General features: G+C 39.9%; 1 protein-coding gene across 3 annotated transcripts in view; it reads right to left on the reverse strand.

Annotated features, from left to right (window-relative positions):
- Window positions 1-25978, reverse strand: part of Khdrbs3 (KH RNA binding domain containing, signal transduction associated 3) — a 158119-nt gene that overhangs the window by 28456 nt on the left and 103685 nt on the right. For all 3 annotated transcript variants that reach the window (XR_003834967.2, XM_029469898.2, XM_029469899.2), the window contains exon 7: window positions 19990-20072. Coding sequence is in view for 2 of the 3 variants with exons in the window: in XM_029469898.2 (XP_029325758.1) it covers window positions 19990-20072 (83 nt within the window). In the remaining variant the exon portion in view is untranslated. The remainder of the gene's footprint in view (window positions 1-19989; window positions 20073-25978) is intronic.

Genomic DNA, 25978 nt, shown 5'->3' on the forward strand with positions numbered 1-25978 from the left:
GTTCCTTAGCTTTTGGGGGGTGTGGGGTGGAGCACTGCATGTTCTTCAGTTAAGTCTTGTGTAGCTTTCATACATGCCCATCCTTGCTGCTTGCATTTTCTTACTATCTGACATTAGAAATTGTTTTGGATTCTTCTTGTCTTCTTCTCACTTCCTTATTACTTTCTTTTACAAAAACGTAATGAATCTTATTTTAATACAGAGACTATTATGCGTTGATGGAAATTCTCTCTGAACTTGGGAATAATATGGTTGTTTGTTTTGTTTTGTTTTGTGTGTGAATGTAGAGGCAATATGTCATCCTCTGACACCTGACTAACATCAAAGGTTTAAATGTGTATTAGGCTAAGGGTTTGATAGTATCATTCAATATCTTTTATATTTTATATTTGCTATTTTCTTTTATAGCCTTACTTATTAAGTATATAAATCTTGACAACTAACAATCTCTTGATTATTATATTTCCTTTTCTTACAAATTTAATTGATGGCTGAATGTTTTATGAGAAACAACTGGAAAGTTAGAAACAGCTACAGCTGCAAAGGGCACTCCTTGGTCTCTGTGTTGATTGTATTTCTGTTTGGTTTCTATGGGAGAATATGACAAACAAAGCAGCTAACATGCAATATCTGTTTGTAGCCACTTCTTTGACCTTCATAGTCAGCACTGTTGATTCAACTTTGTCTTTCTTCCACAGCTACACATTCTCTCTTTTCTGCTGGGTGATTATGATAAACCCCCAGATATTTGCTCTACTCAGTTCTTTACATTAACATATAAACACAGCCCCACCTGCAGTGTGAAGTGACATACCTGCCAATTTCGGGGACCAGAGCCTGCACACCTTAGACAGCTAGTAATCTACTAAACACAGTTGCTGCCACAGATGATATGTTGGTTGTCCAAGCAACACTCTTCTATTACCTCCAAAGTTAATTTAATTTAAATTTTAATTATGGGTTTACGTATGTGTCTGTATGTGGTTAGGTCCCTTTGGAAATCATAACAGGGCATTGGATCCCTTGAAAGTGAATTTATAAGCAGTTATGAGGTACCCAATATGGGTGCTGGGGAGAGAACTTGTACTCACAAACTTGGTTTCTTCAAGAGCAGAACCTGAAGCCATTTCTCTAGCCCCATAGCCTTTGGTTAGCTTTATTTAAGTCCCTTTGAGACACGGTCTCAGTGTGTAGGTATGGATGGACTGGGACTTTCTATGGAGACCTGGTTGGCCTAGATCTCATCTGCCTCTGCCACCTGACTAAGTTCAAAGGTTTAAATGTGTTAAGTTATTTCAATTTTATTGTTATTAAGTTTAGGTAGAAAACGAATGTAACACAGTTTTTAAAAGTCCTTATACCAAATTGCTTAGAAATATCTCAAAAATAAATGTGATACTTTCTATTGAGAAGATTTTGGAGTCCTGAGTTCAAACAAGAGAATCATAGGACTGTCGATGGCAGAATAGATGGTCTTTGGCACAGACAACTCTTCTCACACAGACTCCTGTTCTCACAGATGCCCTTCATGCAGACAAGCTCTGGAATTGCTTTCAAATCTTAAATCAATCTTCTTGACAATATCGAAACATGACTAACTCACTTATAATTGTCACCATCAGAACGTAGGTGTTCAGGGTGGAGAGCATTATGCATTTTGCTCATCAACTCCTCCTGAGCATCCTGGACAATTTTAGGCATAGTAAGAATTGTGGAAATTTGATGAACAAATGAAAAGATGATGCTAGAGACATGGCAGAAATTAATTTCTTTGGAGGAACAAATACTTACCTAGCAACTATCTGCTAGATTGTGCCAAGTTCTTTCAATATGTGCACAACCCCATTTGTATGGTGCTTACTAGTCAGCAGGAGGGGCCTTCAACCATAGCTGTTTGTGGAAAGGTTCTATAAAATTAAAGAAAAACAAAAACAAACCTACAGATAACTAACCTACACCAAGACCTGATTGGAAGATAAGAAAGAACTGTTTGCTCAGACACAAGCTCTGTAATTGCTGCACAGGCTTCTGTGAGAGCAGGTGGAGCACACAGAGTGTTCACACTTTCCATGACATTTCTTCCTGTTCCCAATAAAGAAAACTGTACCAGCAGACACAGACTTAGATGTCATCCATTCAAGAAACCTCCTGCCAAACTATGCTTTAATTTGAGTATGTAAATGGGTCTCTCAGCAATTCTTCCTGAAGCTACACTTCTTCCACACAGGAACTGTCCCAACAGATAGCTGCTGTTCTAATCACACAACACAGGTTACACAGCCGACCCAGGTACAGTGAGTAAACAGTAGGTTAGTGATTAAAATCCAGGCAGACATACTAGCCAAGATAGGGAAAACACTCAATAACATCTTAATTCAGCCTTACTTGAGACACTTTTATTTCTACTACTTGGTTTAAGCTCATATGCATAATTTTTTCTTCTATGTGTAAAACATTCTTATCAGGTCATGGAACATAGCTACAAACAATACAACTTATGTCTCTAAACTCAGCAATACCTAAGAGCATCACCAATACTTTTTGTTGATCTTTTCAGAAGACTGCAAGTGGAGCGAGTGACTCTATCTTAACTTCAACAATCAACATAAATTCAGGACCCTGAGGTGCAGCAGTGCTTCTAAATGACAGATTATGGAAGACAAGAGAGTCTTGGTGATTAATCCTATGGTTTCTGATGTCCATTAGTTCCTGGTCTTCTATAGAATACCAAATAAAAACATCAGGACAGGAAATAAGTAGCACAAAATAGAGACCATTACTGCTTTTAAATGTATACCACACACCAAGTAATACAGGGAAAGTGTATGGAGGATGACCAGGGAGGCAGTCTGCGCAGCTCACCAGTAAGCACAGGCAAACACGTACATGTGCCAGAAGGAAGATAAGATATAATTATATATATTATAGAATATTATATATATATACATATGTAAAATAATATTATACATGCATATAATTAAACATATTTAAGCACAAAAGTGCCATACTGCCCTGTTTTACACTACACAGATTAATTATAAATTCTCTGCTGAGCCCCACACTACTATATGAGGTTGGTGCTGGCAGTAGTTTTTCCCATTTTGTAGATAAGGATGTAGAGATTCAAGAAAGGAACCCAAATGGCTGCTTGGCAGTGGGGTGTGTCAGATTCCTATGTATACACACTTCCGCTTCACTACGCATTCTATCCTACCTGACCTTCTCTACTGCTGAGAACGTATACCGTGGTACACTAACAAAAGAAGATGCCAAAAATAAAACTATAGCTCACTTCCTTAAACATTAAGTAATTAATGGCAGTAACTGGGATAGAACAATAGCTACAAGCTATGTGGTGAGCTATTAAATATAAAGTATTTCATATCAAGTATTTAATGTGTTACCCTTCCACCTACATCCCCAGTCCAACATGTCCCAAAGAAACTTCACCCTATATTGCATTACTCACTGAAGGTAAATATAGCACACTGTCTTAATAGAGCAAGTGGGAAACTAGATCCGTCATCAAATCCTCTTTACCTGGATGCTCTCAGAAATCCTTCCCCCATCTTTCTCATAGAGCTCCTACTGGGGAGTGCTCACTGTGGCACTGAAAATCCAGGCACAGCCACAAATACCACTTTCTTAACAGGAAAATCCCTTTCCATTGAATTATAGAAACAGTATATCAAACACTGTTTAATCAATGAGGTTTCAATACATTCTGAAGAATTCAGACACTGACTGATTTTTCTAACTCATTAAGCACTGACCACAGGCCTACTGGCAGATGTAAGGGTGCTAACAATCTAATTCATGACAGCTTTCAGTCATGTCTTAGGGGACCACAAAGGCAATGAATGCATCATTCATTCAGACTGCTTATTTCTTGTATCAAGAGGAAAGGCTGTCAAAGGATATGGAAAAAGGTTCCTATGGTCTAAACGCCCTGTTTGCTTCCCTCCTAGGAAATGGTGAGGGGCCCCCAGCAGTGTGTGCTGTCTACTGAAGGAGGCTACAGTGACTCACTGGGGCACTGCCTCCTGCACTGCATGTACTACTTCATTGAACAGCCACAATAAGTTCTACTGGTGCACTTTTATGAGAAGACTCAAAGAAGTTCTGTTCCTGGACAGATTCACATAGCATAGGGGAGTAGAGGAGCTAGAATGAAATCTAGGCTTACACTAATTCACAGGCACTGTTTTGTTTTGTTTTTTGTGTTTTGTTTTTTCGAGACAGGGTTTCTCTGTGTAGCCCTGGCTGTCCTGGAACTCACTTTGTAGACCAGGCTGGCCTCGAACTCAGAGATCTGCCTGCCTCTGCCTCCCGAGTGCTGGGATTAAAGGCGTACGCCACCACCGCCCGGCCACTGTTTTCTTTACTAAGCCTTCATGTTCAGTTGAAAGAGTCAAAAATTACTTCGAAGGTTAACCCTTTCTTTCAGTCCTAAAGTGATTACACAGGTCCATGGGTGACTCTCAGGGGCTCATGCCACAGCCTGTCCTGAGAATGCATGATGTCCTTTTTCAGTCCCTCCCTCTCGCCCTTCCTCCTGCCTCTTTAAAAAATCCTGCAACATGGCACTCCCTGCTTTAACCAAGTAAACATAAATTTTGCTTTAAAAAAGATCATATGTATATGTAAAACTTATTAGAAAAACGTTACAAATTAATATAAACACATTTTAAGGCTGTATGAAATACAGAAAGCAGACAGGGAAAGATCTGGAAAGCAGACCTTTAAATTGTACAGTGAAGGTTTAAAGTTGGGGTTAGAAACCAACACATTCTCTGCTCAGCGGCCCAGCACACAGTCCACGGTGGTAAGGAACTCCTTCCCAGTACGCTTACCCAGCGTAGCATCTGTCAGTGCTCTGAATGGCTGATCATAAGTATTACTGCAATCTTTCTCAGCACTATTAAGCAGATGGCAGCGCTAAATCCAAATGATGTCGTACATCTCCCTGGTGGACTCTGTTTTCATACTCTGCCGTTATTCTACAAGGCCTCAGTGATAAATCTCATGTATTCTCAAGAACATTAAACAGGGAACTGACAGTGGCAATTGATTTATTACCACTAGGCTGCCTTTGCCCCTAGTGATTTTCCATACACTTACGGAAGAAATGCGTAACGATTCCACCTGTGAGCACTGTTCCTGTAGTCTGTCCATTTACTGTAACACTCCCTGTCCACACACACCTCTTATTTAAAGCGCTCGCAAGCAGAACTGGGCTGGGATTTGAACTGAACAGGGATGCAGGATGGGTGTTCCCAGCATCTCCTCCTCTCTAAGATGTAGGACAGACAGGCAAATCGGATGACAAGCATGACAGCACCTGACATGATAACTAGCACTTGGCAGGAGTGTCACACATTTGATCGGCTCCAACTTCATTAGTAACTATGGGGAGAAAATCCTTTTCTTTGTTTCATTTAAAGAACTTTGTGATAGGGCCTCAGACTCTGTTGGATCATTTTCAATGCAATGACGGTGTCCTGTTTGCTAAGCAATGCCATGGAGGAGGTCCCTGACACTGGCTCTGGGGCTCCATGTTAGCTGTTCCACTATTGCTGCTCTATCACTGTGGAGCTGGATCCCTCACATCTTAGTCACTTGCGCTTCACTGACAAGATGATGCCACAATCAGGGGGAAGCTCATCAGGATTCTGCCTTGGCAGCAACAAGGGGCCCCATCCTCATCTCTGCTTCCTGTCCACCTTGCCAGCACCTCTCCACTTTAGGGTTCCCTGCTTATCATCCCTAAAGTCACAGCTGAGGGGTCTCTGCTCATTCCCACCTGATCTTCCGACATCTTGTCAAAATGACAATCAGTTCAGACAGATCCACTGTACCTGTTAGGAATCTCTCATCTGTGTCCCTATCCTCTTTGCTGTGCTCACAATGGAGCCCAGGTGCCTCCTGCAATGCAAATCCCATTGTTCATGTGTCCATCTGTCCTGACTGCCCCGGAGGAAGCTTCCTGGCTATACTTTCGTGTGTGTTGCTGATTTCTTTTATTAGGGTTTTCATCACCACCACCTCTTTTTTCTTTTTTCTGGAGTATTCCACTAAGAAACAAGGCATCTATTGGTCTGGAGTATTAATTTTGGTTGGTATCTCTTTTGTCAATGTCTGTCTCATACTGTGTTACAGTTTGTGTTCATAGTTTTAATGTTCAGTTTGGTTTCTTAAAAAAAAAAATCCAAAGAACTGAGCTATATAAAGGTGTGTGTGAAGGGCCAGGCATGCTGCATGCAGTGAATCCCACCACTGCAAATTCCATCACCACTACCACTATCACACTACCACCACTAACACCACCAGCATCATCATTATCACAATAAAGGCATTTGACAACAATTTTATAAAGCATGGTGAACAAACTTTAACTTAGACCAAATCATTAAACAGAGCTCCTAAGTGGTATAAATAGCTGTTATCAATACAAGAATATTTGCCTAATGTTGCATAATATTTAAATGGTTATATTTTAAATTAAACAGCAATTGGTATTTATAAAATAAAAATTCCTAACTATTCTCAACCTTCACAGGTCAGTCCAAGAGAGCACTCTATGCCTTGATGCTAAAGATACCAAAGGAAACCACCACAAAGTAGACACTAGGCACACAGGATAGCAGCTGTCATTAAAAAAAACCCACCCAGTACCCTCAGCTTCTAACAATTCTACCTATTTGCCATGAAACAAGTCAATAATTTTCAATACAACTCTTCTTGGCAGGATAAATTTTTAGAGTTAGACAAAAGCCTGCCTGAGGCCCTTTGGTTGTGCAATCCCAGAATAGTTGTGGAACCTCTCAAACCTCAGATTCCTTAAATAGAAGAGTCTACCACTCAGGTCACCATGACAGAAAACAATACACAAACAACTCACAGGACCAATGCCAGACTTAGTTCATTGCCCAACACACTGGGGTGCCATTATTAATTGCTTTTTCAGAAATTTAAAGTACCTTCATGGTAGAAGAGATGGAAGATGAAATGTGTACTTGAAGGTATTTTAAAAACCTGGGTACAATAAGAAATTAGTTCACCAGAAGCTAAATGCTGTCTCCAGGGTCTCTTGGGGTCATGTGCACCTTTTGAGATCATTTTTCTTTTATTTATATTTGTGATTATTACAAGTGCTAGATAATTCTTTGGCCACTTTACAGCTGCTTGAGAATACAGACTAAAATTGTCGTAAGAGGTGTGGGTAAGATGTCAGATGTAAACTATCCTGACTTGCTTGAGAATGGAAGGTATTACTACGTCTGGGAGCTGGGCTTCTAGGAAGCAGAACAGTGGAAACTATGTGCTCAAGTCAGGTCAAGTCAGGGTCTAACTGCAAAGGCCATTCATTAAGTGTTTACATTTGTCACCACAGCTACTCAGAAGTTGTATACCTGCAGGAATCAATCAATAACTTCCAATGACTTATAAGTGACAATTAAAAACAACCAGTTATATTCCTCTTTTTAGTAACTGTGCTGACATCGTATTAGTTAAATGTGTGAAATGAAATAAACTGCACTGTTTTATACTACAATGTGTGATTCTAAGACAAGATGCTTAACATTGAAAAAAAATAAATTTCTAAGGCCTCCAGATAAATACTTGATTATGCAATATATAGTATAGGAAGATGATCAGGACTTAGCAAGCTTAAAAGTCTTCTGGAGAGAGCCCTTCACTCAGCAGGTATGACAGATGGTGATTTCATCTCTTGTCTTGCTCTATTACGGCCCATTTTCCAATCTCTCTGTTATGGCAAATCTAGAAGAGCAGATGGGAAGTCTTAAGCGAGGTCTTCCTGCCCTTCGATCATAGCTTAGAAACACCTACCAATAGGGTCCCCGCTGATTTATGAATGTTGGCTTCCTACAGTCATCCACCTGTGAAATGAGAGGTGACTTGGAGGTGTGAATGGAAGGCAGCACTAATGTTCTCCCCACTGGTCCTGCAGAAGACCACAGAGTGAATGGCATACTTCCCTCCTTGTCTCACGTCAGCATGGCTCAGTCCTTCAAAGGGAGAACACAGCCATCTACCTTATAAACAGAGGCTTAGAAAGCTTGAATCACTGCCTGGAAGTGGTGTGTGTGTGTGTGTGTGTGTATGTGTGTATGAGAGAGTGGGGGGAGGGGTGCAGTTCTGTCAGAGTCTGATCCTCTATAGCACAGGTCTCCAAGTGTTACAGACACTGCCCCTGAATCAGAAAGCAAAGCATTCTGCACTTGTAACCACTCTGTGTCTGTGTATTACATGTGCAACGGACAACACATCAAGGAGGGAACTTGAAAACGCTAATGTATGTGATGCTTTCCAAATTCTCTACTCAGGCAGTGTGCTCCCTCCCAGGGCCAGAGGCGGCAAGCTGTACGCAGAATAGCCCCACCTAGGAGAAAGAAAATGGCAGCCATCCAGCAAGTCAAAGCCCTTCACTACTTATTTGATGGTTTTCACGGAGCGTCTACTGGAGGCTGCCGTGTATGCTGCAGCCATCTCAGGTGGCAGAAGCCACATGTTGGGCTTTTAGAGCTCTCATGAAGGTAGCTCCAGAGGATGGTGCATTGTCAAGCTCTGCTCACCACTCCCACCTTCTCTGAAAGGAGACCAAGCAGGAAACCTGGAAGCAACAATCAACTACAATGGTAGCATGGAATGGGTTTCACAGTTCAAGAAAATTATTGAAGTATTAAAAATATTTTCCCAGAAACTTCACTGTGTCCAGAAAGATATCTGAGTCATAGACATCGGGTGCTACATGGCCCTGAGGCAAAGTGCTCTCCAACAGCAGAAGCAGCAAGAGCTATAGGCTGCAGGGAACTAATGTTAAGTTGGAAGACTTGAATTCTTCATTTTGCTGTCTTAAGCCTGTATATTAAAGATGTGATTAAGTGAGGTTTTGTTGATTAAGATAATCCAGATCTGATAAAGTAAGGCTTCAAGACACAATTCTTAAGATATCTGAGAGCATTAAATACCAGGGTTTTTCAATGCTTTATGGGCTAGGCTTTTAATCTCTTGACAAAACAACTTAGGGAGAAGAAAGGCTTGTTTAGGCAGAGTGTTTCAGAGCTTTTAATCAGTACCATTGGTGCACCGTGATAGGTGGAACATAAGGGAGGAGGAACTTGTGGGGAGTAGGACTAGGGTGAGGGTGCTCCCAAGGACCCACCTGCATTTACCCATTTCCTCCAGCGAGGCCCCACTGCCGCCTAAGGCTTTCAACAATTAAAGAAGCCGCAGTAGCAGCTGTGGCTCAAGCCTTTCTTTCACACAGGAGCCTCCTGGGGCAAACGCTTATCCACAGCAGCACGTCATATATGTTCAAATGGCAATTAGTGAAAGCAGCTGAAGTCACAACAAGGGTGGAAGGAACGTGAAATAGGGGCCAAGAGGACTCTGTATGCTTGGGAGGCCCCAGAACTCCAGACAAGCACTCCGAACCTATGCAGTGATGGTATAGGTTCAACCTCAATATTGAATGTAGCAGTATTTGGGAGGATACTGAGAAGGGAGAGAGGATCTCAACAGATTTGATATCTGGGATACTATGGTTTCTGTCAGCTTCCTAACTTTTGAGACATATGCTGTACATATTATCATGTGCCTTTGTGGTATGTGGCAGATTGTGTACCCTTCCCCTGAAGTCCCATGTTGGACCCCTAGGCTACTAACTCCCTGATTTATGGCTGTGCTTTGAGACAGGACCTTTAAGGAGGTAGTTTAAGTTGAAATGAAACCTACAAATAGGTTCTAATCCAATTTGATTACTGCTCTCCTAAGACAAATTCTATATACACAGAGACACCAAGGATTCACTCATGCAGAAAAATATACCAAGAGGCCACAGGGGAAAAGTCAAAGGGAGGAAGGCCTCTACTGGAGTAGGGCTTGCTAACATGTTGACTTTGAGTCTCAGTTTTAGTTCCCCGAGAAAAAGAATTGAAGTACTTTGATGCAGCACCCCAGCATATTAACAGAAGAGCACAACATTTTTTTCCTCCAGCCAGCTCCACAAAACAGCCATTTCATTTGAATTTGCTGTACAGCAGCAGGACACAGAAGCCTAATGGATGTCATCGCCTAACGGATGTCATCCAGGCAGACAAACCCAGGGTCACCGTTTGCCTCCTGTTTTGGAGGTGAATGGTATTTGGAAAGTGATCTAATTGTCTGAGCCATAGTTTTCTTCAAGAAGTTTGTACTTCAGGACACTTGGCTCCCTCTGCATTGCACACGCATGCACTTTGCTACTTTGGGTGCACTCAGCTGTAGCCCTGAAAACCTCACTTCAGAGGTGGCTTACTTCCACATAAGCTGTTTGTCTTAGCGAGTCTTTCCTGACTCTTAAGGATTTATAATTTAGTTGCAGCTTCTTAACTGATTCTGCCCCTAGCTACACTCAGCATCTGCCAATCCAGCTTCTCTGTACTATGGACTAATGAATTTCTCTAAATTACGTCTAAACTCGTCATTTTCTTGGTTCCCTGTTGCTTCCAAGTCTTAAGTCTTAGCTCCCAGAGAGACTATTCCACCTGTGTTACATTATGAGTATTTCTCACACAAGAAACGTTGCTGTGTTTGTTGTCCTGTGTGCCTGCATCACTTTGGTATGTGGTCCCTTCCCTAACCATCATCTGGGAGACTGTTCCTTATCCTTTATTTTCCCAGATATATCCATAAATTCTGGACTGGAATTCTGGAGTCTTTTGAAAGAAAGCATGAAACTACTCAAACTTCTCCTAATACTTGACAATTAAATATTTACATTTGTCTCCTTACAGCCAGTGAAGCTTTCCAATGAGACTCTTATTTTAACAGTGTTTGGGCATCAAACTTTAAGAGCAGTGCCTAGCATATGGCAGACGTTCAAGAATCTCAGACTGAATGATGCTTCCTTCCCTTCATATTAGTGCATCACCACATTTAAAATGAGATCACAAGCTGCTGCCGCCCAGGGCTGACTCTTGCCAGTGATGTAATGCTTAATGACTTAAACACCAATCTTGACTTAGAGTACCCTCTCAGTAACTTGCTTTTTATTCTGTCTGCTTACCAGAGACTCACTGTAGCATTATTGTCCAATAGGACTGGTAAGGGCTTTAAAATTGAGTCTTTATGAAAATTGAAGAAACACAGGATCATCTGGACTGGAGTCTTGAAAGGTGCACTAAATAGATGAGTGATGTTTTCTCTTCTGTTACCTACTGGTAACTCTGTAGCATGGGACTGGTGCCCAGGAACAACCAAATTCAAAACATAAGACAGCTACTTCCAGCCCTTTGAGATATGGCCTCCCCCAAGTTCTTCCTTCTGCTCCTTTCAGACTTTACTTCTAGCCCATCCCCATGCCTTTGTGCCTCCTGTTGACCCACAGAACTCCTCTGTCTACCAAGGACTCACACAGGTGACACACTAGCTAAGACATAGACTCTAGCATGTACCACATAGGAACACTTGGCGAGGACCCAGCGTAGTGGTAGAAACAATACAATACACTACAAAAACGAGTCCAGGAATCTACAACAAGGAACACTTCAAACATCAGAACTTCAGATGCCCCAATCACAGGTCAAAAGACCCAAAGATGAACAAACAAGGCAACATGCCTCCTCCAGAAATCAACAGTGCTATTGCAATATGTTCTGAGAAAAATAATTCAGCTGAAGCACAAGACAAGGACTTCAAAAAGAGCAAGGACCTTAAAGAGGATATGAATAGATCCCTTAAAGAAAACCGTGAAAGTACAAACAAGTGAATAAAAAGAAAGAAATCTATTTAAGACATAAAATAGAATTTAACAAAACAAACAAACAAAAAAAAACCAGAATGACTAAAGAAAACCTAGACTGAGATAAAACTGGAAATGAAAACTCAATTCTGTCAACCCAAAACTTCAGAGGCAAGCTTCACCAGCAGAGTACAAGACACGGAACAGAGAAATTCAAGTCTTGAAGATGAAATAGAAGAAATGGATAGCGCAATCAAAGAAAATGCTAAATTAATAAAATATTTTTTTTTTGTAAAAAACTTGCCATGCACAGAATTTGAAAAGACCAAATAGAAGAGATAGAAGAAGAAAAAAGGAACCCAGGGCAAAGGCACAGAGAAATATTTTTAATATTTAATTTAATATTTAATTTAAAATCTTAGAAGAAAACTTCTCCAATCTAAATAGATGCCTCTATCCTGATACAAGAAACATACAGGACATCAAATAGATTAGAAAAAGAAAGTCCCATAATATCAAGCACATAAAAATCAAAACATTGAATTACAGAACAAAGAAAATTAAAAATTGCTAGAGTAAAAGGCCAAGTCACATATAAAGGCTGACCCATTAGACTTTTTAAAGGAGACTCCATGAGCCAGCAGGGCCTGAATAGATGTTCTACAAGCTTGTGAGACCACAGATTCCACCCAGGCTACTATACCCAGCTAAGCTATCAATCACATCACGAGAGAAAGAAAAACATTTCATTATAAAAACAAATCTAAGGAAATTCTGTCCACCAATTCAACTCTATAGAGGGTAATTAAAGGAAAACTTCAGTTTAAAGAGAAGGTTAACTATACCGATGAGGGTACAGTAAGTAAGTAATCCTGGACCAGTTGGTCAAAAAAGGTTGGAATCTCACACCACCACAACAACAAAATACCAGGAATTAATAAATACTGTTTGTTAATAACCCTGATTGTTAATGGTCTTCAACTCCTCAATAGAAAGACACAGACTAACAGAATGCTTGCAAAATCAGGATCCATCCTTCTGCTGCATTCAAGAAACACACCTTAACATCAAGGTAGGCATCACCTCAGGGTAAAAGTATTGAAAAAATATTCCAAACAAATGGAACCAAGAAGTAAATAGATATAGCTGTTTCAATACCTAGCAAAATAAAAGTCACACTAAAACTAACCAGAAGATATGGAGGGCAATACATACTCATCAAAGGAAAAAAAATCCACCAAAGGATACTATGAGTCTAAACATTTATGCACCAAACACAAAAGCACCCAAGTTCATAAAAGAAACACTACTGAAAGTAAAATCACACACTGATTCTAACACAGTGATAGTAGGTGACTTTAATACTCCATTCTTGCCAGACAGTTCCATCAAGACAAAAACAACCGGGAAATGCTGGAGTTAAATAATGTCATAAAGCAATACATCTACAGAGGATCCTATGCAAACATTAAGGAACATGTTATTTTCGTAGCAGCCCCATGAAACTTTCTCCAAAACTGACCACATATTGGGAACAACACAACTCTCAATATATATATAAGAAAACTGAAATAATGCCACACATCATATTTGACCCCATAGATTAAAGCTAGGTTATCAGCAGTAATAGAAACAGTAGAAAGTATGGGAACTCATGGAGTTTGAACCACTCAAAACTGGATAAGCTTTAAAACAGAACAGAAATCAAGATGAAAATGAAAACATTCTAAGAATTGAATGAAAATGAAAGCACAGCCTACCGAAACCCATAGAACACAAGGCAATTAGTTGTAAGACACTGCTTCATAGCATTAAGTTCCTACATTAAAAAATAAAAATCTGTAGAGATTTTATATTGGTAACAACTGTATACTTGAAATCTCTATAAAAACAAGAATAAATAATACCAACATGAGTGTATGGGAAGAAATACTCAAACTTGGGATAAAAAAAAATCAATGAAAGAGAATCAAGTAAACACACAAGAAAGACAAACAAAAACCACAAGATCAATAAAATGAAGTGTTGATTTTTAGAGGGGAAAAAAACAGGATTGACAAACTCTTGGCTCAATTAACCAAAAGATGAGAGATAAGAACTAAATTAATAAAATTAGAGATGAAAGGAGGACATTACAAGAGACACTCAGGAAATTCTGAAAATCATAATGACATATTTTAAAAGTCCAAATTCTACTGAACCTGGAAAACCTAAAATAAAAGGGAGAATCTTAATATGTACCATCTACCAATATTAAATCAAGTCAAAATGAACAAATAATTTCGACAGGCCCATAACCCCTAGTGAAATAGAAGCAGTCATTAAAAAAATCTGCCAACTCAAGGAATCCCAGGGCCAGATGAATTCACAGAACTCTACTAGATTTCAAAGAAAATAAACAATATACATCAAATTAGTCTAAAAAACAGAAACTGCAGAAAAATTCCCAAATTCTTTTTACAAAGCCACTGTTATATTAACACCAAAATTACACAAAAACCTAACAAAAAAAGAAAAGCATGGGGCAAATTCTCTCATGAACATACATGTAAAATTCTCAATAAAATATTTGCAAACCACATCCAATAACACATCAAAGTATCTACCATAATTAAGTAGACTTCATCCCAGATATTCAGAAATGGTTCAACATACAACCACATAAAATCAACTGAAAGATACATTCCACATAACCATCACACCCTTTCATGAATAAAGTCCTTGAGAGACTAGAAATATAGTGACATGTCTCAACATAAGAAATGAAATTTAGAGCAAGAACAAAGCTAGGATATCCGCTCTCCATATCTATTCATTGAAACGTGTAAAATGTTAGCTAGAGCAATAAGATAACTGAAAGAAATAGGAAGAAAAAGGGCCAAGTATCTTTATTTACAAATTGTGTGATTTTATACATGAAGACCTTACAAACATCATTAGTAAACTTTTATAAGTAATAAACACATTTATCAAAATAGGAGGATACAAAAAAGTCAATACACAAAAATCAGTAACCTTCCTATATGCAAAAGCAAATAGACTGAGAATGAAATCAGGAAAATAGTATATTTAAAGATAGCATCAAAACAAAACTAAAACTAAAGCAAAAGTCCTGGGACAACTCTAACTAAGCAAGTGAAAAACTTGTATAATAAAATCATTGAAGGTATTGAAGAAGACATCAGAAGATGGAAATACAACACATGTCCAAGAATCAGTAGGATTAATACAGTGAAATGGCAATCTTCAGATACAGTACAATCGCCGTCAAAATTTCAACACAGTACTTAACATTATTTAAAAAGTAAGAAATTAAGAAATAAAGGAGAGAGAGAGAGAGAGAGAGAGAGAGAGAGAGAGAGAGAGAGAGAGAGAGAGAGAGAGATCCAGATAGCTAAAAACATTCTGAATAATAAAAAACTGCTGGAGGTATCACCATCCTTGGTATCAAGCTGTACTACAGAGCTACAGTAATAAAAATTGCATGGTACTAGCAATAAAGCAGATGTGTTGATCAATGGAATCACATTGAAGACTCACACAAGGCCAAATGCCTATGGACCTATGGACATCTGATTTTTGGCAAAGAAGCCAAGAACACATACTGGAGGAAAGACAATTGAATTCATCAAATTGGATGGCTGATGTTAATTATCCTACAAAAAAGAACTTCAAATGGATCAAAGGCCTCAACATAAAACCAGATGTACTGGATCTGATAGAACAGAAAGTGGGGAATAGGCCTGAACTCACTGGCCCAGAAAAAGACAGGACAATGATAGCACACACACTAAGTCCAACAATTACCAAACGGGACATCATGCTGCTAAAAATCTTCAGTCCAGTAAAGAACACCATCATTCAAGCAAGCAGCAGCCCGAAGACTGGGAAAAGTTGATTACCATCTATACATGAGACAGGTATAGCTGTATCTAGAATATATAGAGAACTAGAACAACCAGCCAGCCAACCAACCAACCAACCAACCAACCAACCAACAACAACAACAACACCAACAAAAAAACTAAGCATCAAGGAAATGACCCAATTAAAAAACAGGGTACAAAACTAGGCAGAGTTATCAAAAGATGAAACGAAACAAACAGTTGAGAAACACACTTTTAAATGTTCACTATCCTTAGTTACCAATGAAATGGAAACCACAACTACTTTGAGATTTCATTTTATTCTAGTCAGAATGGCCAAGATCAATAAAACAAATGACACCTCATTCTGGTGGGACTATAAACTTGAAGAGCCACTGTGGAAACCAATGTGGTAATTCCTCTGGAGGGTGAGAATAGATCTCCTTCAAAATCCAGTTATATAACTCTTGGGCATAACTCTACATCTTATCTCATCCATGTTGACTGGGGCTCTATTCATAATAGCCAGAAGTTGGAAAACATCCTAGACACGCATCAGGCATTGAATGAATAATGATATTACGGTAGACTTATACAAAGCAATATTATTCAACTGTTATGAAATTAAGATTATGAAACTTACAGGTTACTAGAGAAAAGAACATTATCCTAAGTAAAGTGATCTAGACCTAAAAGGACAAATATTGGCTATTTTCTCTCACATGTGAATGTTAGTTTTTAAACTTTAGACGTGTGCTTCAAAATAAAAACACAGAGGTTAGGTAGGTAAATAAGGGATGGGAGGTACAGGGGGAAAGCGGATCTTTCAAGGAAGGGATATAGGATACAGTTAAAGAAAGAGTTTAGGCAGAAAATATAATACAATTCTATAATGGCCTTTTGAAAAGCCATGATAGAAACCTAATGCTACACAAGTTTCCTAAAATATATGCAACATATATGAAAGGAATGTAAATAGTGTCACCGAATAACAGAAAAGACAATGACCAACTAGACATATTATACCATCAAGTAAAAATTCCAGTGTCAGGAATGAGTTACACCTTGTTGATTCACTGGTCAAAGGGCCCCATGGAAACCCCCAAATATCAAATCGCTATTGATTACACTCCATAACTCGATGTAAGGCTTTATTGCTACCAACAGTTACATGTATCATTGAACATGGAGAAACCCAGCTGGTGACCAAGCTTCACCTGGACTCATTAATGTTCATGGTGCTGTAAGATTCTGCCACCAGAGGAGAAGAGTAATCACCAGTATAACCCGGTTACAAACTCTGTCACCTACAGCAACCCTGCCTATAAAAATACAGCTGTACTAATGTCACAATGTTATGGGAGCAACAAATCACTTTTTAATTGAATATAAGGTCCACTACACGACCCAATGGACCCTGAACTGGAACTGATCCAAGTGCCAGTTAGAAATGACCAGAACTAGAACTGACTAGAAGGTGTCATGCAAACTTCTACACAACTAATACTACTATCCAGATAGGATGCCTTCAACCACAATAATGACCAGTATCGTGCAATAATTCCAAGTGTGCAGTAGTGCCACACACACATTGGCAGTAACCAACACCTCTCTAATTGGACTTAACACCCACTCACTCAATAAGAAAGAAATCATGACTGGTACTAGAAACCTTGCAAACTACCTGGGCTAGAGAAGTCATGAATCTTGGAGAAGAATCTACAAATACTACTTTATTAAATCAGCATAATCCCTAATTATACTCTAAAAATTTATCCTTATATCAATAGAAAAGAGTAGTTTTCACCCTTTATCATAAAAATTTCTCTTTGCAACACATGGAGATGATTACTGAAAGTACAATCAATCAAAATATAGAACTCTGAAGCCTAGTCCCACATGGATGTATGTACAAAACAACTTCCAGACAGTAGAGGATGGGGTGGAAATATGGTAAGAGCCAGAGGATCAGGGAGTTTACTATGAGACTACTCTTGAACTGTGAGAATATACCCTAAGGTCTCAGCAACATGACTAATACACATGAGCCAAACAAAGACATGCTAACATGAAGAGACAGGGGGAAGACCATGAAGACTCAACCCTATACAAAGAAACTACATTTCCTAGGGGACAGCACAACAATTGTTTATCCTATACCAAACTGTCAGCCCTGAAAACATACAAGTGACATTAAACAGACGTGGGCCCTAGGGGACAGCTCCCACTATTGTTTTGCTAAAGGAACATAGCAATAAAATGATGTCTACTGACATACTACTATAGCTATGGATTGGTACACTATTCAACCGACATCAGAGAAGCTTCTTAATTAAGATAAAGACTCACAAATGGACACTGTTCAGAGGATGAGAGGCTTTGAAACACTCATATTCCTAAATGGGATGTCCTCATCAAACCCTCCCAGCTAGGCTCAGGGATCTATGAGTTAGAGGAGGTGGAAAGATGGTAAGAGCCAGAGATGGTGGATGACTCCTAGGAAACAGTATCCTCCAGACACAAAAGGACTGCAATATGAATGAACTCACATATACAGAAGCATACAGAAGACACACACAGATTTAAAGCAGAGACAATCCCAGCAGTAAGGAGGGGAGGTAGACATGCAGTCCCATTCTTTAACCATGAAGCTAATTCCCGTTAATACTTTCTGGGAAAGGGAAAGCAGGTGTTCCCAATCTAGTGTTCCTGGGTCTATCAACCAGAAGACAGGGCAGGCCTCATAGCCAGCAGTAGTTGGCCAATACAAAATGGACTCTATTTTTAGTATATATGTGGTGTGTGTGTGTGTGTGTGTATGTTTGAGATACAATTGCACTTTTTGTAACGTGTTGTTTTTTTGTCTTATTGGATTTTTGTTTGTTTTGACATGCAGTTTGAAGGACAGGTGGAGGGAGAGGGAGAGGAAGAGAGAATATGAAGTTAAGTGAGGAGGGCAATGAGGATCTCGGAGGACTCTGGAAAGAATATGATCAAAATAGAAACTGTACGCTAACTAGAAGTGAGAATATAAAAGACCATAAAAAGTACTACCACACTATCTAGAACACTTCCAGCTCCAGCAGAAACATACAGTAGCACTGGCTCCTGCACCTAGATGTGTTGTGGGGCCAGTGCTGACTGAAGAGTACAGTGACGCTCAGAAGGAGCCATTCCCACCCATGAACTGAGCAGTTATCAATATCTTTGTTATGTGCTCGCCTCTTTTATAGACACAGCTTCTGCAGGCCTTAGGAGAAGAGGGCCAGGCAGAAACTGTATACCCAACAAGTGTGTGAGGTGGAAGATGCATGTGCTTCACAAGGCACTTCATACTGAAAGCTGAAACATTTATGGACATTTACAAAAAAAAGCAGAGACAAGTCTAGCTGTAAAGCACAGTCCTGCTGTTAGAAGATTCCATGTAAGGCCCACTTCCTGGATCCATTTACGGTTTCTTCTGGAACACCACTCCTTGCTCTCTACAATAGGACACTTCAGGAAGTGCTGGCCCAGCTACAGAAGGAGCCCAGGAACAATTCTCATGCAGCTTTTGCCTGTCGCTTTCAACAAAGGGTAGGAGTGACTGTCCCCTGCACTAATGATACAAACACGAGGAACAAAGCATCCCCTTTTTGAAACAGTGAAATAGACCATGTGTTAGCCAAAGTCTACAAGCCACTTGTCACAGTTTATACAGTCAGCAGTATGTCATGAGCAAAGACAAAAATAGTTTAATATTCTCACCTACCCAGTATCAGAGTTGACAGGCAGGAGAACCCATGTATTCACTCACAGCTGGAGTGGGACCATTTACATGCATACTCCTGGATGCTCCATCCCAACATCTAGGTCTATGTTTAGGCTTTGCAGGCACTGTAGGATTAGTATTTCCTGTATACACTCTACTGTGGGGAGGGTCTGATCAGGACAAAGTTGTTGCATTTACAGAATTTGAAGCCACTGGGAAACAGGAGCATCGCTGCTAAGATGATGCAATGTTCTGTGAATAGCAAGCCAGGCTCTGGCATTACATTGTCTAGAAAGGCAGGAAGCTCACAGTTCCTAGGGACCTTGAGGGTCTTAGGACTGAATGGTTACCTGCTTTGAAGCCATCATCCTTCCTTTAAATGATATTAACCACTTAGGTCAAAGTTCCAAAGTAGATAAAATTAAACTTAGTTCTTACATCTGGATGCTTTAGGAGAGAGAGCATCCACGTGCGATGATATATGCTATTTGGAAGTGGACTCTACTTCTCTAGTCAGAAGAAACAACAAACAGGAAATCAGTCCCACTGGCTGGCTGTCACACCTCGCAGTGGAGGGGCCCTGGGTCAAGCTGACATAGAGCCTGGCAGCAAGGGCTGACTCTTACCTTTGTGCTGGGGTGCTGTAGCTGTTGTCATAGGAGTCATAGCTCTGCTCATCATAGGCAGTACCGTACCCATCGTCATAGTCCTGAAACACACCAGAAGGAGACCCAGTCAGAAGATCCTCTACAAAGAAAGAGCACTCTGCCTCCAGTCACTGCAAGGCATCAGTTGATGCTAAACCATGATGTGAGGTATGGCTTCAGTCAAACTGTCAGAGCAAGAAGCTCCGAGATTGTCTCAAAAGACCAAGCTCGTGCAGGACCACAGAGCTGCAGAGTGTCAAAGACTATTTATTTAAAAGCAAATACACCAACAAAGAAACCATGGTGAAATATTGGTATGAGTAGAGCTATGTGGTATTTTCACCTAGCAGGAGTCTGGAAGCTACTGGGGTGCAGTGAGGCAACTGGAACACCTGCTAGAAATGCTTCCCAGGGAGTGTTCTTCATCCCTCCTGACTTTTCTCCTTAGTACAAACAGGCTCCATTCTGAGGGGTTAGCTGAAGGAAGTAGTTAGAGCCACTGTTTAAGGTATTAGCTGCTAGAGACTATGGAGACATACTAGGCAAGTGGGTTAATTCATAAGCATAAAAGACCAACATATTCCTGGGACCCTAGATAGACACGCCCACCTCAGTGCCACATCCCATGACTCAGAAAAAGACCATAGGCCCAGAGCTGTTTCCCTTGGCTGATTCTGAGATCCAGCACAGGGAGGGGCTTCAAAAGGAGACTTAAGAGCAAAGTGGCTGGGTGAATGTCAATATACACAGCACAGGAGGAAGAAGAGGAAGAGGACAAGGAAGAGGAGACTGAAGAGACAACACCTGGTGTTCACAGACTCCACAGAATTTGTTTTGAATAGCCCTAAATATAAAACAAAAACAAATAATGGATCCTTGAAGAATGTGATTCCTAGAGTTGATGAATTATTAATATATGGTCTCTAGTTTAAAGCAAGAAGTTGAGACATGCTTTAAAAAACATAAAAATATGGTCTCTCTATAAGAAAAATAGCTGTTAATAAAAATTGCCTCTGAGGAAGCCGAGCCATTGAGTCTGCTAGGCAAAGAACTCCAACCAACACACTGAATACAGCCAAGAGGCTAAGGAAACTTATGACCAAGTAAAGCCGGAGTATATCACGTCACTAAGTGGAGACTGTCAGTAGACAGAGAAGCCAAGGGAAATGCTTGACTTGAAAATCAATAATTAAAGCAGAAACCTCACTGGTCTCATGAGCAGACACACTGGACAGAAGTCACTGAACTTGAAGACACATACTCTGAGAACAAAGCCTGGGGAAGAGGAACATGGGAAAATAGGATCAGAGACATGGGCCGCAACATATGTGTGTGTGAGCATGTGAACAATAAGATCTGCTGAAACCTAGTCAGAGTGACAACAGGTTCAAAACCTCCCCAATCTGATGAAAACATTTTACACACCCAAGACATTTAAACATTTCCAGAAGTAAAGCCTAAGAGAGACACAACCGTAAGTGCAGGAAGGCAAAAGCAGAACCTCTCAAACACATCCACCTCATGACACAGGGAACCTGACTATCGGGAAGGCCACTGCCTGGAAAACAATGAGAAAGCACATTCCAAAGAAAAGGGGGCTTAGGCAAGAAGAGCTAGTTGGTGGGAGGCATTTGACCTGCACTGACTGGGTCCAGTGTTTGATATCCAATGAAGCTCTCCTTGATAAAAAGAAGAAATTAGAACTTTAGCAGATAAACAGAGTTTACTAGTAGTAGATACACATTTCGGAGACAGCAACAAGAGCCATCTGAGAAGTGAGAAACTATCAGTCACTTTCAGCTACATTAAAAACAGCATAGTTAGATATACATAAAGGGCAATTTAAATATGTACTACTACTGAACATCTACAGAGCAATGCATCCAATAAAAACAAAATACACCTTCATGCCAGTGGATCTAAGAATGGATTCCATGTATTTGATAAATAGTTGCAGTAACCAAAGCAATACAACACTGACAGAAACACAGAAAAAGAAAGTCAGAAATTACTACTCATATCTAAATGCAACTCAATTTTTAACTAAAGCATCAAGACAAGTCGCTGGAGACTTTTCAATAAGTAATGCTGGGTTACCTCCAGAAAGACGCACACCTAAGAAGATAAGATTGAACCCCAACCATATGCAAACATCAACACAACATGCATCCAATCCTTTGTGAGCAGACAGAGGACTCTGAGGACAGAGTAAGCACGGATAACTACACCTTCTCCTGACCTCGGATCACTGACTCCTTTGATTGGCTAGCAAAAGCACGGGAATATAGAAAATGGAAGTTCAGAAACAGTCAAAGTTTTTAACTTTCAAGGACGCTACTTAAAAGAGACAAAGAGATAATGCACGGCACGAGAGAAAATATTTACAGATGCTACATGGGATTTGGTCCACTCTCTACAATGTATAAAGAACTCATAACTCAATGAGGAAAAGACAGTGATTACAAGAGAAATCCACCCTTGTCATTCTGTGGGACGCACGCTCCATGTGGATTAATTAATTTTGAGACAGGGCGCTATGTAGACCAGGTTGGTCTCCAACTCATAAGAGATCCTCTTGCCTCTGCCTCTCACTATTGTTTCTACAAGACTATGAACTTCAAAACAGACAAGAAAAACAATTTTTCTAAATAAATGGAATCAGACATGTTCCCCACTGGTAAATTAGGCCACAAAAGCATTGTATCTTGTCTTACAACTGATTCTATGTTCACAGTGTAACTACCCAGTGGCTTTGGATTCATCAAATTTAAATATTTTAAAAATATTTAGATAGTCTGTGAGCAATGTCTTGTAATATCAGGATCAGCTATTCAGAGATTTTAAATATGCGCCCAACTCCTGAAAACAGGGATACGTACCATGTGGTCAAAGAAGTTTCAGCACAGAGTTCATTTTGTTCATATCTGTTAATATATTTTATTTTTATTTATGTATAGATGTATTTTGGTGTGTGTGTGTGTGTGTGTGTGTGTGTGTGTGTGTATGAATGCAGGTGCCCATGGAGGCCAGAAAAGGGCATCAAAATCCCTTGGAGCTGGAGTTACAGGCAGTTGCAGGCAGCCTGACATGACTTTGGGGGAACGGAATTCCAGTCCATTACAAATGAAGTAAGTGTTCATAGCTGCTGAACCATCTCTTTAGCTCCAATCATTTTTAAATGAAAAAAGAAATAGTTACAGTAACTGTATAAACTTTGCAGATGGGCTGGAGAGATGGCTCAGCCGTTAAGAGCACTGGCTGCTCTTCCAGAGGTCCTGAGTTCAATTCCGAGCAACCACATGGTGGCAAACAACCATCTGTAATGGGGATCTGATGCCCTCTTCTGGTGTGTCCAAAGACAGTGACAGTGTACTCACATATATGAAATAAATAAACCTTAAGAAAAACAAAAGCACCTTTGCAGGCACAGTTTTATTTAAGGATATCAAAATGCTAAGTACCTTGACTTGGCCATTATGGATTTACTTTATAAAGTATGTACAGACTCACTTTATTTGATTTAGACAAAAACAATGATCTAAATAGAATGTTTCAAATTGTTTCAATTTTATAAAACATATCAAATAAATGAATACTACCAACCTGCATATACCAACTAAGGTATATGTAAATTATACATGACTGCCATGTACAGTTGAATATTTTGTCACAAATTAAGAAATGAATACAAAACGGGAAAAGTCATATAAAAGAAATAAAAGTGTAACACAAACAAGCAAGCCAGCCACAATGTTCTTCAGAGTTAATAGCAAATAACTAACTTCGCTAGGATCTTCCAATGGCCAATGCAAACTTGCCACTGTAAAATAAATTATGAGGTGATATTCATTATCAGAGACATAGCAAAACAGTGACATGAACTCTGACCAAGGACTAAGCTAAATGTTGGCAATAACTAATAACAGGGCCATATCTAATCATTGTTGAAAGTCTTCCTGTAGCTCCTAACAACCTATTGCTGGCACTGTGCTAGCACCATGGGTGGAGATCTTCCAATGTCTAACATGTGTGCTCGCACACAATGGAGTGGGAAAGAGAGAACAGACAAGCAAAGAAAACAACCCTTATAATTCACCATGTCAAAGACAGGCACTGAGGAAAGACAGACCAGACCAGCAAAGGAAGGGAAAGGAAGCTCAATGTAATGTATAAAAAAGGAACTCACACAATATGTACTCACTGATAAGTGGATATTAGCCCAGAAACTTAGGATACCCAAGATATAAGATACAATTTGTTAAACACATGAAACTCAAGAAGAACGAAGACCAAAGTGCTGACGCTATGCCCCTTCTTAGAATTGGGAACAAAACACCCATGGAAGGAGTTACAGAGACAAAGTTTGGAGCTGTGACAAAAGCATGGACCACCTAGAGACTGCCATATCCGGGGATCCATCCCATAACCAGCTTCCAAACGCTGACACCATTGCATACACTAGCAAGATTTTGCTGAAAGGACCCAGATATAGCTGTCTCTAGTGAGACTATGCTGGGGCCTAGCACACACAGAAGTAGATGCTCACAGTCAGCTATTGGATGGATCACAGGGCCCCCAATAGAGGAGCTAGAGAAAGTACCCAAGGAGCAAAAGGGATCTGCAACCCTATAGGTGGAACAACATTATGAACTAACTAGTACCCCGGAGATCTTGACTCTAGCTGCATATGTATCAAAAGATGGCCTAGTCGGCCATCACTGGAAAGAGAGGCCCATTGGACTTGCAAACATTATATGCCCCAGTACAGGGGAATGCCAGGGCCAAAAAGTGGGAGTGGGTGGGTAGGGGAGTGGTGGGGGAGGGTATGGGGGACTTTTGGGATAGCAATGGAAATGTAAATGAGAAAAATACCTAATAAAAAATTTAAAAAAAAAGAAAAATAAACTGACTTAACCCCCCCCCTCAAAAAAAAAAGCTGACTTTTCCTTTGCAAAGAAAGGTCACTAAATATTGTTCCCGAAAGGACACAGGGTGTAAAGCAATGTAGGAACAGAAACAGACCCTTGCATCCAGGGAGGCTAAGGGCTGGAATGGACATGAGTCGGAGGGATGGTGATGGTGATGGTGATGGAGGAGGAGGAGGAGGAGGAGGAGGAGGAGGAGGAGGAGGAGGAGGAGGAGGAGGAGGAGGAGAAGAAGAAGAAGAAGAAGAAGAAGAAGAAGAAGAAGAAGAAGAAGAAGAAGAAGAAGAAGAAGAAGAAGAAGAAGAAGAAGAAGAAGAAAAAGAAGAAGAAAAAGAAGAAGAAAAAGAAGAAGAAAAAGAAGAAGAAAAAGAAGAAGAAAAAGAAGAAGAAAAAGAAGAAGAAAAAGAAGAAGAAGAAAAGCCAGGAGATCCGTCAAGGGCCACTTAAGGATTGCATATCTGGGTTTTGAGTGACATGATTACCTTGTGCTGCAGAAATCCCTGTCTGGCAATACTGCAGAAAAGAAAGGATGACCTACAAAGCCAAGTGGTGCACAGAGGTCATTGTGGGGATGGTTTTAACTTGGAAACTACACAGGCTATGGCTTCTGTACTAACATGTTAGATGTCTGGAAATAATGTGTAGCTCAAGCAAAGAGTTTTGACATATATTTAAGATTGTAAGTGACTAAAATTTAAAATTTTAGCTAATGTTATGCAGTGCACTCTTTTATGTCTATAGTTGTGCCATTCAATCCTTGCTCAATTATTCTGCCAGGTTATTGCAATACTGTTTAAGGACGCAATTCATAGTTCACTGAATTACTAACATAGACGTTTTCTATTTCACAATATGAATCTGTGGCTCTCTTTCATGATTTCATTATTGGACTTGGCTATGAGGTGTATATTTTGTACTTCTTCCAATCATAGCAATGATATCTGCTCAATGGACAGCATATGGAAATATGGGACACATAAAGACATGACAGAATAAGAAAGAGCTGACTGACTCTCATGCTCTTCTGCTGATTTTCCCAAAAC

Source organism: Mus caroli, unplaced genomic scaffold (assembly GCF_978045245.1).
Source record: "Mus caroli unplaced genomic scaffold, Mus_caroli_1 scaffold_16, whole genome shotgun sequence".
Lineage (NCBI taxonomy): Eukaryota > Metazoa > Chordata > Mammalia > Rodentia > Muridae > Mus > Mus caroli.